The 17,442-nt window shown below is 36.9% G+C and overlaps 1 protein-coding gene across 1 annotated transcript in view; it reads right to left on the bottom strand.

Annotated features, from left to right (window-relative positions):
• Positions 1–10,445: 10,445 nt before the first annotated feature.
• LOC136844894 (galactoside alpha-(1,2)-fucosyltransferase 2-like) overlaps positions 10,446–17,442 on the bottom strand; it is a 40,962-nt gene continuing 33,965 nt past the window's right edge. The window contains exon 5 of the mRNA XM_067114196.1: positions 10,446–10,776. Coding sequence (XP_066970297.1) covers positions 10,568–10,776 — 209 coding nt within the window. The 3' untranslated portion in view covers positions 10,446–10,567. The remainder of the gene's footprint in view (positions 10,777–17,442) is intronic.

Raw genomic sequence — 17,442 nt, 5'->3', positions numbered from 1 at the left:
AAAAGTTCTCTTCTTAAACAAATCACAAATTGGTTTGTGATCAGTAAGTACATTGACTTTATGTCCTAAAATTGTGTCTAAATTTCCTTAGACCCCAGTATAATGCTAAACATTCTCTTTCTATTGTGCTATAATTTCTCTCTGCAGCATTCAAAACTCTGCTGGCATAATATACTGCTCTCATTCTTGTTTTGTCCTTTTGTAATAATACAGCCCCTAGCCCGGTACTTGATGCGTCACAGGCTAAGTAAAAGTCCTTGGAGAAATCTGGGTAGACTAGTACGGGATTCCTGGTCATTTTGCTCTTTAATGTTTGGAAAGCTGTCTCTTGTTCTTTATTCCATTCATATTTGACATCTTTCTCTGTTAATTCTGTTAATGGTTTGGCTATTGTAGCAAAGCCTTTAATGAAAGGTCTATAGTAGCCTACCATTCCTAGGAATCTTCTCAATGCTTTCAAATTGGTAGGAGCTGGATATTCAACTATTGCTTTTATCTTGCCTGCTTGCATTCGCAGACCATCTTCACTAATTACATGTCCTAAATATTCCAAAGATTTCATTAAGAATTGACATTTCTTTAATTTGACTTTTAATCCTGCTCTTCTTAATCTTTCCAAGACTATTTCTAATGTTTTGAGGTGACTTTCTAAATCTTTGCTAAAAATGATAACATCATCTAAGTAAACTGCAACATTTTCTATATCTCCTAATATTTGAAGCATTAATCTAACAAACGTTAAAGGAGCCGAAGTGAGTCCAAATGGCATGACTTCAAATTGCAAGTGTTCCTTGTGTGTGCTGAAGGCTGTGAATGGTTTCGACTCTTCGTCTAAAGGTACTTGCCAGTATCCACTAAGTAAATCTAAAGATGAAAATATCCTTGCACCTCCTAATTGAGCTAACATATCTTGAATCACTGGCATTGGCATTCTATCGGGGGATGGTGTTGGAATTTAACTTTTATAGTCTATCACAAGTCTCCAATTTCCATCTTTCTTTGGAACAAGTAGTAATGGAGAATTATATGGAGATTTAGAAGGAATGACTACCCCCATCTTTCTTCATTTCTTCTATCAAATTATCAACTATGGGTCTTTGGCTTATTGGTAATCTGTAATTAGGAATAAAGAATGGTTTTGTTCCATCATCTAATACAATTTTATGTCTTAGGACATTTGTTCTACCTAATTTATCTCCTTCTATTGCTATTACATCTCTGTATTTTTCTAATACTTGAATTAATCTATCTTTGTTTTCTGGAAAATCTGTTTTATTCACTTCTTTGCTTAATTCAGATGTTTGACCAGTTACAGAAAAAAATGCTTCTTCTTCTAATGTTAGTAATGGATTGTTAATAGGTATTCCTTTACAAAAGACAATGCCTGCATGAAGTGTTAGTTTGTTATCTGAGTAGTTCTGGACATAAACTTCACAAGTATCACCCTTCATGTGGACTAAAGAATTATCCATTCTGACAAATTCTGGTAACTCTTCATTTAGTAAAAGAACATCTTTAACTCCTATCTCTTCTTTTCCCCTTAGATGTATTTTTGTTAAACACTTTGGATGCAAAATTACCTGTCTGTTTAGTCTTAATTGTACTTTATTATCATCAGCAGTGCTTACACAACATACTTCCTCATCCTTTGTTTCTGCAAAGTAACAATGTTCTGCATCTATATTAGTTTCTTCAGTTGCTGCTATTATATCATTTATATCTACTTTATTTATTTTGTTTAACAACAGTACCTCATTTACTAATTTCCCTTCATTATCATAACTGATTACTACATTGCTATAATGTTCTGTATTTATCTCTGCATAATTATCATCATAAATGTCTTGTTCCTCGTCATATTCAGAACACTGGGGATCACCTTTATTTATTTCTGGGTCACTTCTTTTGTTGGAGGGTATAATTTCTGGATGTGCACATCTTAAACGTCTAGTCTGTAATTGTGGAAATTCCTCCTTTCCATTACCATTCAATTTAATTTGATTGTTCTCTTGATGATAAGTTATTTTCTGTATGTCTTTGTCGCTTGTTGAAGTCGTCTCAGACAAATTGATCAGATTTGGGTGAAACTTTTCTTCTTCAAGCGTAAAGCATACGCTCTTTTTTCTTATCTTGTGTAAGGTCAATTCTTCCTTCTCGGCAATTCAATATAATTCCACATTTCTTCATTAATTTATATGAGAACAACACCTCTGCGGAAAAAGAACCTGTCTTCTAGAACTATAAAACTTTCAACAGTTTTATATGACGAAAGGTCTATTTCTAAGTTCACATTGCCTAAACTTTTTATCTGTTTACCCGCTACTCCTTTTATTATCTTGCTTTGACCCTGAATTAGCGTTTCTTTAACGCCTAAGTAACTTGTTAATGTGTGTTTATCAATTATGCTTACAGTACTACCTGAATCCATAAGGACAGTACATAATTTATTCTGTATTGGAATTTTAATGATAGGTAAATCCTTTCTGATTATTTCTTCTTCATCCATGGAAAATACAACTTCTTTACTCTGCAATATGGGTAGTGCGGATGAACCTTCACTTCTCCTATTTGCTAATTCTTCTACTCTTAATTTATCTTCTTGAAGGGACTTTCTTGTGGTATTCTGTGTAGGGATAAATTGTCATTGATTTGAAGACATATTTGATGTTGAGCGGTTACTACTTAATTCAGCTATTTCTTTATTTCCTTCTTGTGTTTTAAACCAGCAATTCTTTGTTAAATGTCCTACTTTCTTACAAACCGTGCAGATTCTAGGTTTTCTACACTCATTTGTAAAATGATTTGTATACCCGCAGTTTTCGCAGGCTGTCTTTGGTCTCGCCCCTTGAGCGGAATAGTTCACTTGGGTTGAAGTGTTTGTGTTTGAGTTTTGACCATATCTATAAGGTTTGTGTGGTCCACTCTTTGCTAGATTGTTTCTTCCCCTTTGATCTGGATTCCATTTTCTTTTAGTATTTTGGGCATATTTCCCTTGGAAGGTATTTGGTCTATTTCCTACTTGTCTGGAATTACCATAGAATTTATTATTCAGTTTAAAATTAGGATTATTATTTCTGACTTTCCTTTCATTTTGTGCTTCTGTTGTTCCCACGAATTCCTTGGATAGATTTATCTCTTTCCTTTGGATTTCTTCTCTCATTGTCTTCAATGTTTGAAGGCTTGTTTTTCTGGGATCAAGTTTTATTTTTCTGAAAGCTTTCTTTTCCTCTTCTCCAAGAATATTATATATGGTTCCAAATGACACGTAATTTAATACATGCCGTAGCTCAACTAATTTCTGGGCACTAGCCCCAAACTGATCCTTGTCTCCTATAGTAATACCTGTCTTCTCTAAATCTTCGCTTATTTTCTCTATAGCATTCTCCCACGCTTGCATAAAAATTAACAATTGTTTTATATTGTGGGTTAAGAAATCTAGTTAGGTTATATAAACCGTCAGTCTGATTTACTGGTTCCCAGAGTGATAAACAAATTTCTTTAAATTCTACATAGTTATTAAGTTTGCTAAAACTTGTGGAATTCAAAGTTTTATGTGTGTCTCCATGTTCTGAGCTGACGAGCAACAAGGCTTCATTTATTTTAGCTCTTTCATCTGTTATTCCCCCTGAAATTATATGACTATCTGCATCTGCTAGGCAATGATTTACAGTATAGACTTCGAGTCTGCTTTTGTCAGGATTGGAATCATCCACCTGTCCACAGAAGCGTGTGGCGGTTGTTATGACGGCCGCCTGATTCATGTTATAAAATTGTAATGTGCGAGTATTATTAGTATTATTAGTATTGTTACTATTATTATTATTGTTAGTAGTATTAGAATGATTAACACTATTTTGGTTCTGGTTATTTGCGTTATTATTGTTAGTATTTCCTTGCACTACAGTGGAGTGGGAATTTAGTCTTGAAATTCGACTTCGTCTAATTGTCGACGGTCTTAAATCGTAATGTGAATGTCTAACAGTGTTCAGTAATTCATCAAATACTCGTTGCATGTCCACACACACAAAAATTATTCACTCAGAGTACATTAATCAAAAAAAATTTTTTTTTCGTTATATTGTACCAAGATTAAAAACAATTTGTCAAATTGTCACACAAAAAAAAATTAAATTCTCTGTTGAGTTCAAGTGCACAATTAAAACCTTTTTCAATACTCAAAATAAATTCTTATATGAAATTGGGCATCATATCATCAAAATTCATTATAATAAGTACACAAAATTACATATATAACTTCTCAAATAATCATCACCAACCGAGTGAAAAATAACTAATTCCCTATCTAATTTTACTATAATCAATTTATCATAGAGAGTAATGCTGGTATTTATGCAAAAGAAGTTTATTCACTAGAGAGAGTTTTCTTAATTTTCAATCTTATAGCAAGATGTGAAACAAAAATATATCTTCACTTATTTATTAAGAAAGAGAGTGGACAGTAAATTCCTTACTGTGTTGTGTTGTTGATATCGTGATATCACTAAATGTTGTTCATTCGGCGGTGAGTGTTTCGCTGTCAGATCACTACGTCTGCGTTGTTTTTCCGCTGTGGTTTTTCGCTTTCGGAATCTTGTTGAAAGTTTGTGCGTTGTTTTTCTTCAATCACTCGATGCAATGTCGCAAACACTGGGCTTATTATCGCTGTCGGCGTCTTGCTCAATTTGTTGATGGTAACAGTTCAAAATGTTTTTGGCTTCGGGACGCACTAAACTGTTTTTATTCACGCTCGACGTTCTTTTTGTAAGCTGCTATTCTCTGGAGTATTTTTATTTCTTCTGATATATTTTGTTCGTCGTCGTAAAAAATCTAAGTTCGTTTTGTAGAATTTCGTTTCACTGTAACTTAAATAATTGCACTGATAATTTCATTAATGTTCGTTTGTTTCGTCTCACCTTCTGGATCCACTTTAGCTGCCACCATTTGTAAGGTTTTTATTTGTTCCTTTTTTTATGTTCTTTGTTATATGTTTGCATAGATTTTAGTCTTTCTCTTCTTACCTTGGTTTCTTTCGAGGTGTCCTTCAGATCGCTTCGCGGATGATGTGCTATCTTTGTATATTTATTCCTTTTAAGTATTGATATCTCTCAGAAAGGCGTATAGAGACGAGATCGGTAATTTCTTCACTTTAATTAGTACTTAGTATTATAAAGATCAGTGCAAAATTAACAAGTTACAATGATAGAAACGAATCACTCTTGAATCAGTCTATATGGGGAACACGGAAGCAATTGGGAGAAGTACTCTCCCTTGAAGGACACAGTTCTGGCTCTGGTCTCCTCGTCGGTCTCTAACTCGTCGAACCCTCAGAAAACTTGCTATCTGCAATCTCCACCTCCTTCTGGCCTTATTGGAAGGATTAATCAGCAAGGCCTCCTCTTCACGTTGCTGATTGGAAGGACTGTAGTGGGTGTGATTCAAATCTCTCCTTAGAGGACTTGATAGGAGGTGATCTTAGGAGGGTGTGTGAAAGACCCTCCCACACATAATTGATTGGAGGTTGAAGAAGTATATCACTTGGGCCAACCCCAGATTCCTGGAACTTCCACGAAAACACCTTCCGGAGAAGGCGGGCTATAGAATCAGCTGTTGTAAGCATTTAGACTGTGCTGACTCATGTTTTGGTTAGCTTCAATCGCGAGGCCATTATTTCCCATTTTTACGACTGTTTTTATGGCTTAAACACGATATACTGCAATGGTTCATGTAAACATCCCGTATTGATAATATGACACAACAGCATTTGGGCGTTATCACTGTGTTCTTTGCCTCTCTCTTTATTCTTATTTCTCTCTCCTTCTCTCTCCTAACTTTTTCTCTTTCTATCTCTCTCTCTCTCTCTCTCTCTCTCTTTCTTTTCTATCTAATTTCCCTATCTATTCTACACCACAACATTTCTATAAATTTTAGGAATGCCTAAAACATCAGATAGCCTATATTTATTTAGGGTACAGGCGGATATTATTTTTAAATAGATGTTATTTTATAAATAGATTTTATTGCACTGTATGCTGCTGCATGTTTTTGCAGCAGACTAGAAAAATTTAATTTTTTAAGTAAATTTTTTCCCTTACAAACCCATCACTTTATGTGAGCCTTATGTGCAATAGCAGTCATCTCCGGCCCTCCCAGAAAAAGAAGTCTTCAACTTTGTGAGTATGCATCTGGATCCCTCCATGCCCCTGATGCTGAAAGCTGGTCATTTTGCATAGTTTGAACCAGCTGCAGCTTGGACTGACTGGAAGGAAGACCATCCCTTTGTTGCCCAAAATAGTGGGTTAGCATTTGAAAGAATTTTAGTTCAGAAAATGAGATGTTTCAACATACACCTATTACTATACATTAACCCTTAAACGCCGAGCCTCTATTTACAAAAGTGTCTGCCGTATGCCGGCGGCATTAGGGAGTTAGTGCCGAAGCGGAAAAAAAGTTTTTTTCAAAAAATCACAGCACGCTTAGTTTTTAAGATTAAGAGTTCATTTTTGGCTCCTTTTTTTGTCATTGCCTGAAGTTTAGTATGCAACCATCAGAAATGAAAAAATATCATTATCATATATAAATATTGAAATATATGACCGCATGAAAAAATTTCATATATAATTGTATACAAATCTCGCTGTGAGCAAAACAGTTAAAGCTAATGAGTTATTTTTTCTTTGTATTGTACACTAAATTGTGATGATTTTGGTATATAACAAATTGTAAAACGATCAAAGCAACACAGAGAAAATATTATCACAAAATGATGCATGAATTAAATAACGCTCGGACGTAAAAAAAGTTTTTAAAAAATTCACCATAAATCGAAATATTGTGCTAGAGACTTCCCGTTTGTTGCAAAATGAAGGTAATTGATTGAATATTACTAGACTGTAAGTGTTTTAGCTTACAATTGCAGTTTTTGACCATTTCAGTCAAGTTAAAGTTGACTGAAGGTAGAATTTTTTCTATTTATTGTGATTTATATGAAAATATTTCGAAACCGATAAAAGCTACAACCATGAGTTATTTATTGTTGTATTTTACATGAAATTGCGCACATTTTCATATATAAAACTTTATGTAATGACTAGTATAAAACGGTGCAAACATTACGACAAAGTGACGAAAGAATTTCTGAGATGTTCGGCAGAGTTACTGCGCGCGGACGTAAGAAAAAAGTTTTTTTCAAAAATTCACCATAAATCAAAATATTGTGCTAGAGACTTCCAATTTGTTGCAAAATGAAGGTAAATGATTGAATATTACTAGAATGTAAGAGTTTTAGCTTACAATTGCATTTTTCGACCATTTCGGTCGAGTCAAAGTTGACAGAAGGTTGAAATTTTGGCACTTGTCGTGATTTATATGAAAATATTTTCAAATTGATAAAAGCTACAACCATGGGTTGTTTTGTGTTGTATTTTACATGAAATTGCGCACATTTTCATGTATAAAACTTTATGTACTGGCTAATATAAAACGGTGCAAAAATTACAACAAAATGACGAAAGAATTTCTGAAATTTTCAGCCGAGTTACTGCGCGGACGTAAGGAAAAAGTTTTTTTTAAAAATTCACCATAAATCGAAATATTGTGCTAGAGGCTTCCAGTTTGTTGCAAAATGAAGGTAAATGATTGAATATTACTAGAATGTAAGAATTTTAGCTTACAATTGCGTTTTTCGACCATTTCGGTTGAGTCAAAGTTGACCGAAGGTTGAAATTTTTTGTAGTCGACGTACGGTACGTCCACTCGTCACCCGGCAGACAATTTTAGTCGACTTACGATACATCCAGTCGACGTTTAAGGGTCAACCTGACTAGGGGGAGGCCTCTTACTAGAAATTTTTAGGGCCTGTAAAACCAGAAGGGGTGCTGGATCAAAGGACCCTGTTGGATAGAAGGTCAATGGAAACGATAGGCATCTTGAGGCTAAAAAGGAGTTAAAGATATCAGTTTGGCCCTGTTAGTAAAGTTGTAGGTTGTATTCCAATTGCATAATGTGCAAACATAATATAAAAAATGCTTACTATCCTTATAAGGCATAGCAGTAGATACATCAGATATCTACACCTAAAGGTCAGAGCATGCATTATGAGAATGAAGAGGATTATGAATGTAATGCCCTCCATGCTTCAGGGTAAGACAAAAATAGATCTCCTCCAAAGAGCCAAATACATTATTCTCTAAAAATTTGAGTGATTCTTCAAATAAAACTTGAGAAAAGTAGTGGAGGCTTTTATAAAGCCTTACTACTAATAATAATTTTGCAGCCCTCTCCTCAAGACTTTTGACTTTTAGGATTGATGCTTGAGACTCAAAATATGGGGGAATTGGCAGCCAGAGCAACTTTAAGCCTAAAAAAAAGGTACTTTTTTGGTAGCCTCATGTCTGGTTTTGCCAAATAATGAAAAACAATGAAGAACTACTTTTCCAAAAGGCAGAATTTCTCTTAAGTTGACATATGGCATTGACAAGGCATAGGACAAGATCTTCCTTGTAAGATTGCTGCAGAGGAAGAGTAAAGGAGTTGTTTGAGTTTTGCTCATGAAGCCAGTCTCCTAAGATAAACCAGTATTCTGCCAGTGCTTGGCGTGAGATGCCTTGTTAGAGCTAAGGCCTGGACTCCGCTTATTCTCTGAAAAGGGCTTGAGCTAGGATAAATACAGTTTCCAGAGTTACATTCTACTGGGATGATTGATCAGTCAGCTAAAAAATATCACTAGGAAGGTAATTGAGTGTTCATTGTAAATCACCTGCTTGAAAGATCTCAGAGAAGCCTCCTCAAAATCCTAGCGCTTATATAGCTCACTGGATGATCCCAGATTAAAGCCCTAGTCACACTGGACTTACCACCACCAGCTCTTGACCACATGCTTCCTCCAAAACCAGCGATTGGCGGGTGACCATTTAATATTTGTTTGAGATGGGCGACCAGTGGTCAACCAAAGGGCAACCGGTGGGCGGCTGATGGGTTTTGTGTCAGCCACCGTCGTATGACTAGTCTGCCACTAGTTGGTCGGTCTGCAACTATTCTGAGACATCAGACATGTAGGTGCCCTTCAGTCAAGTACTAAGTGCCCAATGGTTGAATAGTAGGAACCCACCCATCACATTAGGTTGGCAACCATCAATTTTTTTATTGGTTGCCCATCACCCCCTACCCAGTTGTTGGCTGTCTTTGACAGTTGCCGATAGTCTCCACCGGACAGCAAATTATGGCCCATCAGTTATCAGTAGGTTGGTGACCACCATACTATTACAGGCAGCCCCCGGTTATCTGCTGCATCAGTTATCGGCGTTTTGGTTTTACGGCGCTTGGCTAACGTTACCCCGATTCTCAGGGACATTCAGCGATTTTCGGCTTCGGCAAGTGGTTTATTGGCGCTGATAAGCGGTTAATAACGCCAATAAGCAGTTAACAGCACCAATAAGCGGTTAATTGGTGCTTACGATGGTGTAAACGCCATTTTTTGCCATAATTATCATCCATTTTTGGTTATCGGCAATTTTCGGATATCGGCACTCGGCCGTAAATGGAACCCCCACCATTAACCGGGGGCTGCCTGTACTGTATATATATATATAGGTCTTAGCTGTGTAATCAACCAGACAGTACCACCACTTTCTAGCGAGTAAACATCTCAAGGATGGGAGTTCTAGCACCCAACCAATATCTGCTCTTGGTGCAAGTGGCAGCACAACAACAAGAGGATTCAATTGCTTTGGCCATTTTCCTACATCATAGAAGAAAAGCGGAAAGACAGATGATGTTTTTGTTGTTTATGATTAAGCTGGCATTATGCCAGCATGGCCTCTTCCATACTATGTTTAACTTAACAAGAGATGTTAAGTGATAAACATCGATCTTTAGGAGTAGGGATTGAGGGAGGAAAAGTAAAACAGTTTTAGTGAGAGAAAAAGAGCTTGTTTCGTCCAGTCTGAAGGGAAGACATGGTTGTCTATGTCTTTCAAGGAGAACAGTGTGCTTTCATTATATTTATTGTCATTTTGCCAGTGTTTGCCCCTCTATGGAGGAGTGTAGAATGTAAGTGTAATAAAAACAGACATGCAGAATATAAAGTTTTCACTACCAGGTACACTCAAATGCTCAGCTGCATACTCAGAAAGGTGGAAAGCAAGATCCCTCCTCTGGGATGTGTCTGGAGATGTCTGTTATTGTAGATAAGGCTTTTGTAAAATAATGGGTGTATGTTGGAGAGAACAGCTACAGAGTTCAGTTTAAATTACCTATTGCTAAATATCAGCAAGTCATGGCAGATAGGTTTGACTCCAAAATACTTCTTGTAGCATTGATAATAAATAACTGCTGTAGTCTGAATAATTTACTTTGTAGTTACTGTTCACTTATTCCAAACCAAAAAAATATGGAATGTAGGTTATAAGGGCTAGATGTAAATAGGGGTTTAGATCATATTGTGTATATATAGACAATACAGTACTTTATTGAAATTTTCTTGTAAATTATTTCCAGGGAGATTTTCATAATTTTCTGCAGCTAAAAGTGAACATGCTGTATTTACATCACCAGGATTCATTTCTCCTTTTTAATTTACATATTTATCCCTTGATATAGGTTGGAAGATGTTATCTTCGACACAGTTGTAGTGGTCATACAGTTTGTTGTCAGTGACTGGATGTACAATGGTACCATGGCCCAGTGTTGCTCCCAAAAAACTGAAAGTTCCATAGCTAATGATGTGATGATCACCTAGTGACAGAACAGCCATGTCTATTATTGGATCCTTTTTTGTTCCTAGAATATAAAAGAAAGTAATTGTTAGTATTGAGAAAGTTTTTAGAAGGCTGTGAGAGCCCATGTAGAGTGTAATTAGATTACAAAACTTACATTAAGTATCATTAATGGTTATGGACTCAAGTTTTCCTGGCAAGTTTGTTTCCCTTATGTTAACATATTATTAATGTAAAATAATCACATATTCCTAGATTATCCTCCAGAGATTTTAATTTTTTATTCATTTTTATAAAAAAAATTTGTTCAAATATTTTGGTTACAGTAATATGTCCCCAAATTTAAAACTAATCAATTCATTTTGGTTGATTCTTAAAAAGATATATGAAAATTGTTGAGAAATACATAACTTTACACCAATTAAGTAAGCTTCTGAGGAGAAGGGGTCCACTGTCGAGATCAGGAGGATAATTATCTAGACAAACAATACCAGAATAAAAAATGATGAGACTGAGCTTTCAATTTTATAGTTATAACTGATGCTTCTGTTGATGATATTCCATCATGAGTGCCCTTTGGTGTATGATTTTTTGTCATATCCCATGAAAGAAGTTTCTTCTCTCTGTCTTTAAATCTTAATCAGTTTAGAGTTAAAATGTCTGCAGTTAGGGTAATGCAAAAAAGTATGTTACTAAAAAATTATTATTGTCCCAGAATCCAGAGTGCTGTCAAATAAGTAGGGCTATTGCTCTGACAGTTGCATTGTGTAGCACATCAAGCATTCATTTCATAAATTGCCAGATGATGTACTGGATATGTGGAAATAAAATAGATACCTGCTCATGTTTAGCACGAGAGGAAATGAACAGGCAAAGCCACATTGACTCTGGTTAGATCAAACAGCCATTCCTATGAAGAATATGTAGTTCACTAAAATTAGTGGATTAGGGCATCTGACAATGAGGAGGACTTCAACAGGAACCTCCCCTTCATCTCTGGACCCATCAATGTGGCCTCAGGTTTTGTATTTCTGCCCTCACTAGCATTCTGCCCTCATTGCAGCTACATCCTGTGGAATCGATGTATCTTGCTCCTGCCATTTGTTTTTGGCCCTCCAGTGCCTGTTGCTTCCTGGACTCCCCAGCTTTCTTGACAATGGTTTCTGCCTTATCTGTGACTTCATAGTGGTGTCTTCCATGGTTTCAGCCCCTTCTGAGTTATACAGTCTCTTAGTAAGGGTATCTGTGGGCCATGGCATGGGTTTCCTGCTCCCATATGTTTCCGTAATGGTTCATCAGTTTCATGGGAAGACTTTTCATTCCTTGTGACTCTTAAGTTCCTTGCACCTTTTCTGCACCTTGATTCCTGTCCCATTCAAGGTGGACTGCATATTGTAGTGATCCTGCACCCCACCATTCATTTAGTCCTTGCTGGCTTCTTTGTGTTAATTCTGTGGACTCTTTCCTCTCCTCAGCTCTTATCCTTGAGGCTCATCAGCTTTTGCCATCCCAGCAGTTCAACCTGAGTAACATGTTCTTCCATGTCTTCTTTCAACTGCTTTCCAGGAATTGTCTTCATTCTTTTTTGTGGAACCCAGAGTGTCAGGATCGGATTCACCATACATGCTTGCAGTGGAGAATTTTGCTTCTACAAATACTAGATTATGTTTGTTATTTTTGGGTCTTGCTACACAAGGTTGATCCTTCTGCAGGTGCCATAAGTTCTCCAGTCAGGATGGTCCCTTTCCTTGAGCATCTGCAACCAAGTTACAGATTCAAACTGGTTTTAGAATCGTTTTTGAGTCATTGATCATTGGGATTCCTCCTTGCAGACCTTCTTATTTGTTAATCAGATAACTGTATCAGTGGATCATTTCAGTATTTTTCTTATTTACATATATACATGTAATATATTGTATAGTAATAAATAGTATATTAAATTTTATACTCTCTCTCTCTCTCTCTCTCTCTCTCTCTCTCTCTCTCTCTCTCTCTCTCTCTCTCTCTCTCTCTCTCTCTCTCTCTCTCTCTCTCAGCCTAATTTTTCTTTGATCATTGTACTTAAAATAATTATAATTATTTGTTAAAATAATTATAATTATATGTTGAAAATAATTATTAATCACTTTATATACAATGTGGATGTTAGGTGAGATTGGGTTGAGTAAACCTGATCCCATGGGGGAAAGCCTTGGACTCAGCCACGAGAGAGGAGCGGTTCTTGATTTGGTGGACCTGTTGGATGGTATTCTTTGTATATTAGTGGAAGAGCACTTGAGGAACATTTGTCCTTAGTTGATGGATTTTGCATTGCAAGTGACTTCAGGGAAGTCTTGGATGATTACAGTCTTGAGGTTGCTGGCTAGACACTGGGATTTTGGTAATACCCACTGGATACATATTGCTTGCATAAGAATCTCCACACCAGTTCAACAGTTGTGAATAATGAGCTTCATAGTCCTCAGTAAATATCCCAATTCATATTATTCAGTGATTTGTTGACTTTGGATTCTTCAGTGAATGGCCATCTTTGTGTGTCTTCTGTAAATATCCAGTTTTATATTCAACTATGGATATCCAGCCTTCAAACTGGATTTTTCCCAAAGTCTTCGAACTCAGTATCATTCTTATACCTTCAATGTATGCATTACCCAAACAGTGCTGTCAAAGTTGAATTATTGTAAATATAATTATTTTATTTTAAAACTTTCCTCTTTTTCTATGCCTACCAATAATATTGAAGGAATCCCTATATACATATTCATCCTTTTTTATTAATGTTAAGGGGTTTAAGGGCCTGTATTAAGTCTTATACTAGACTTACCTGAACAGACCTCTACAATAAAACTCAGTGGCTTCAAGCTTGGTTTGACTAGGACAACAGTAATTCTTCCATTCAATCTGTTGATTTGGCTGCTGACAAGTTTTTGAGCCCCAGTAAATGTCAGTTGGTCCCATGTGCTTTTTGGTCCTACTTAGAGTTTTTCCTATTTTCTGAATTCATGTTGGATATCCCAAGCTGCTTCAGGTCGATGGTTTCTCGTGAAGGATTCTCTTTATCCTCACCCCCATTATTTGCTCTTTCATATCAGTTTATTTAGCGTAATTTTGATAAGTGACTTTTTTGGTTTCTTTTATCACTCCATGCAACATATTTGCCATTGACTCTGAATCACCATCTCATCTCTAGAAAACTTCTTTGTGATGTGTCGGGTGCATGATGCCTTTATTAAAGATTTTTAGGGTCCTGTTGTTGCACTTGTTGTGTATGTATTACCATTCCTTAAACCAAACAGCTTAATGACAGTAGAATTTACATTGTTTCAGGTATGATAAATAAAAACTCCAGGGGATAAGAAGTCTCTGAAATCCCAACTCAAAGGGTGACTTTGGTCCCACCAACATCAAAGAAAAGATTATTTTCAGTGTCTCTACTAGGCAGTCTTCCATTAGAGCAACTGTAACTTAGAGAATTGCCATTGAGAGGGCCTTTAGCCTATGGTAGTTATGTTAGACAATTTACTCTGGCAAGTGAAGAGGTCTGCTCTGGGAATGGGCCCCACTTAGCCAAATGAATAGAAATTTGCCTGAGTCTCTGGAACATGGAAGACAACCTCTTGTCCCATGAAACAAAAATCATGCTTATGTTTTGATGGCCATTTCCAGTTATGTGGTTCTTGTAAGTGGAGTAAAGTCTGACTCTTTTGAGATGGCAAGAGTCTAAGGTACTCACAAATCTAATAAAATAGGATTAGAAGTAATCTTAAAATTGTTGCTGCTGCTACCATTACCAGTCATTGGTCAAGTATCTTGGTAGTTTATGTCAAGCCAGTTTACTCTTGCTGTCACTGGTGCTAATAATTTAAAATGACTTGAAGTTATTGCCAGACTGAATGATGGACTCAAAACTAGAAAGCCCTTCCCATTAAGCAAGGTGTAGCTAATCCATCAATGCTGGGAGGATCTTGACATGGAAATAATCCTTTGTGGTATGTTAGATACTTTGAGTCCCTTTCCTGACAGATCGTCACACCAGCCACACCTTCTCCATTCAAAGTGATTTGCCATGGTTGCCATACAAGCTTGATTACTTAACCGAAGAAGATGATCAGACATTTTTGTTTAATGTTAAAGGTACATAATGGTTAAGAATGATCAGTGGACTCAGTACTGAACAGCATAATCCATTTATCGGCAGAGGGACTTCAGTGTTTATTCTCCTTATTCCAGAGGAAGGCTTACTAGTTTATTGGGAGAGACACCTGAAATAGAGAAATCACTTTAGCTCATCTATACTTAACTTGCCAGCAGTGGTAGTATATGAATACTACCACTGCTGGCAACAAAAGTTTGTAGTCTGTTCCAAAATAAAGTTATCTTAAATATGAAGTTCCTACTGTGGCTTTGCCTCAGTTGGATGTAGTTTGGTTACTGCATAGAGTAAATAGATGCCTGTAGTCTACATTTAAACAAATTCATACCACTGAGTATTTTAAAGACTTCCATTAACTAACTTCTTAATCAGTGCGTTCATAGAGATTATAAATCAAGGTGTTGTAGCCTTCTTGAGTATCCAAGGTATCTGATTGATTGTATTGGTTTGGTTCCTCTAGAATGCAGTTCCTCTAGCAAGATGTGGCAATGTGTCATCAGCATCTTGTCTCCCATGAGATGTTTGTCCGTAAAAGTCTGTTCTGTATTCACTCCTTCCAGAAACAACCTATAAAAGCTGTGGTCATTAGCAGCCCAACATGACTTTTCCAGTCCTTATCTCAGGATAGATGCTAGCAGACCTTCAGTGGTGGCAGGACTTTTGGAATCTTTGAGTAGGGTCCAGCTTGTCCACTTGTTCTTGAGAAGATACTTTTTACAGATTCCTCAAACCTGGAATGGGTGACCCATCTTTGGTATCAGCATACCTCAGGAACTTAGAATTGTCAAGACAATCAATGTCGTATCAACCAGAATTGTCAAGACAATAAATGTCTTATCAACCACTTCAGGCTTAAGCAATCTTCTAGGTCTACAGTCCTTTTCCCATCTGAATTTTGGCAAGGCTTCTGGGATTGTGTAAAAAACTTGGCGGTAATAATATACATCAAAAATTGCGGTCACCAAGTTGGAAAGTCTGCCTTCTAGCAGTTGACATCTTTTTTTGGGAAGAGGAAAACAGTGTTCAGTTAGTGCCAAAGTCTGTACCTGGCAAGTACATTGTAGCAGACTCTCAGCTGAAGGAACCAAGTCCTTCCTGCAGAATGGACCTATTAGGACCTATGCATGGTCTTCCGGCAGTTATGGGAATACTACTTGTAGATTATATTCCATGGTTCCAAACTATTAATTGACATTAGCAAAGCCAGTGATATGGAAGAGCAGTGCTGTAATGCACCTATATGACAGTCTGGAGGGCTATGTATTCCCTCCGTTTAGCCATATCACATCAGTGCTAGACAGTTTTGAGAAAAGATTGCTGATGACTTGAGAAGCTGCTGCTTCAGTCTCATTCTTGCAGATTCCGCCAAAATCTCTATATGCTTTGAGGTTGTCAAGCGATGCCTCATGAAAGAGACATTTTTAACACAGGCTGCTGTAGACCATCGCAAAACCACACTAAGAGTCTACTGCCAATCATACCAAACAGAAATGGAGAGTGTATTGTCACTGGTGCCACATAAGGAGTCTTTATCTTACTGAAGTCTTTGTTCCAGCAATTATGGACTTCGTATTTTTCTTGAGATGCCATGGGTGGCGTCACCATGACCTAGACATTGGTTTCCAATGTATGAAGAAGCTTTGCTATTTTGAGTAAGAAGCCCTGCCTAGATCAATCAAGCTTCCTTTCTGAGATCCCTCTTCAGTTATGAAACCTAGTTAAATCCCGTAGTAAGCTTCCCTGACAGACCTTATGGTTAAGACAGTTTCTTTTAGCCTTTACCTCCTCTAGTCATGCAATTGAGCTACGCTATATCTCCAGTAGGTTGTGGATTCATGAACTAAGGTCTTAGCTGGCTTGTCCTGTATGCCTGAGTTTGTGTCCAAAACTCTTACTTCCTGTAAGAGGGGTGATGTCAGCTCAATTTTTCCTGTTCCATCACTAATTTCGTAGACAAAGAACAAAGAGAATCTCCTCCTCTGTCTGGTAGGGATTGTTTGATTTTACCTTTGACATACTAGGTAGTTTAAGAAATGTATTAAGAAACATGCCTCTAAGAGCAAGGTCTCTTTTTGGCGCAGGCATATTAGGATGATCTATGGGTTTATGAAAATATCTCAAAGGTCATAACTGCTCAGGAAAAAGTTCTTGCACATGCAGTCAGCTCTCTCTCTCTCTCTCTCTCTCTCTCAAATCTTGATAACTCTAATATTAATAGTTAGTTGGCATGGTGATACATCGTGTAAATTTTTATTCGGTGGATGTTCCTCAGAATTTCTTGGGCTCATTCTCCTTAACACCTGTTTTAGCTTTATATGGAGAAATCTTCTTTATCTCCAATATCCATTTCATCTTGGCATCTTACTGGATGTAGAGGTTCTGGGGTCACCCTCTAGTACACCTTACAGAATTGATAAATGCAGGAGCCTATATTTTTTCTTCCAAACATTCTTCCTGTCTTGACGGAGCTTTGAGATCTTAGTACTGTAATCTTCTGTCCTAAAAGTTCCAGTAGTCATCCAGGCCCCTTATCTGAGTTGATGAGAGCTCAGCTCTCACCATCATAAGTGCAGCTTC

The sequence above is a fragment of the Macrobrachium rosenbergii genome, chromosome 13 (genome assembly GCF_040412425.1).
Source record: "Macrobrachium rosenbergii isolate ZJJX-2024 chromosome 13, ASM4041242v1, whole genome shotgun sequence".
Taxonomy (NCBI): domain Eukaryota; kingdom Metazoa; phylum Arthropoda; class Malacostraca; order Decapoda; family Palaemonidae; genus Macrobrachium; species Macrobrachium rosenbergii.
Note: the sequence above shows the minus strand (reverse complement) of the source record. Positions and strands in the feature narration are given on the sequence as shown.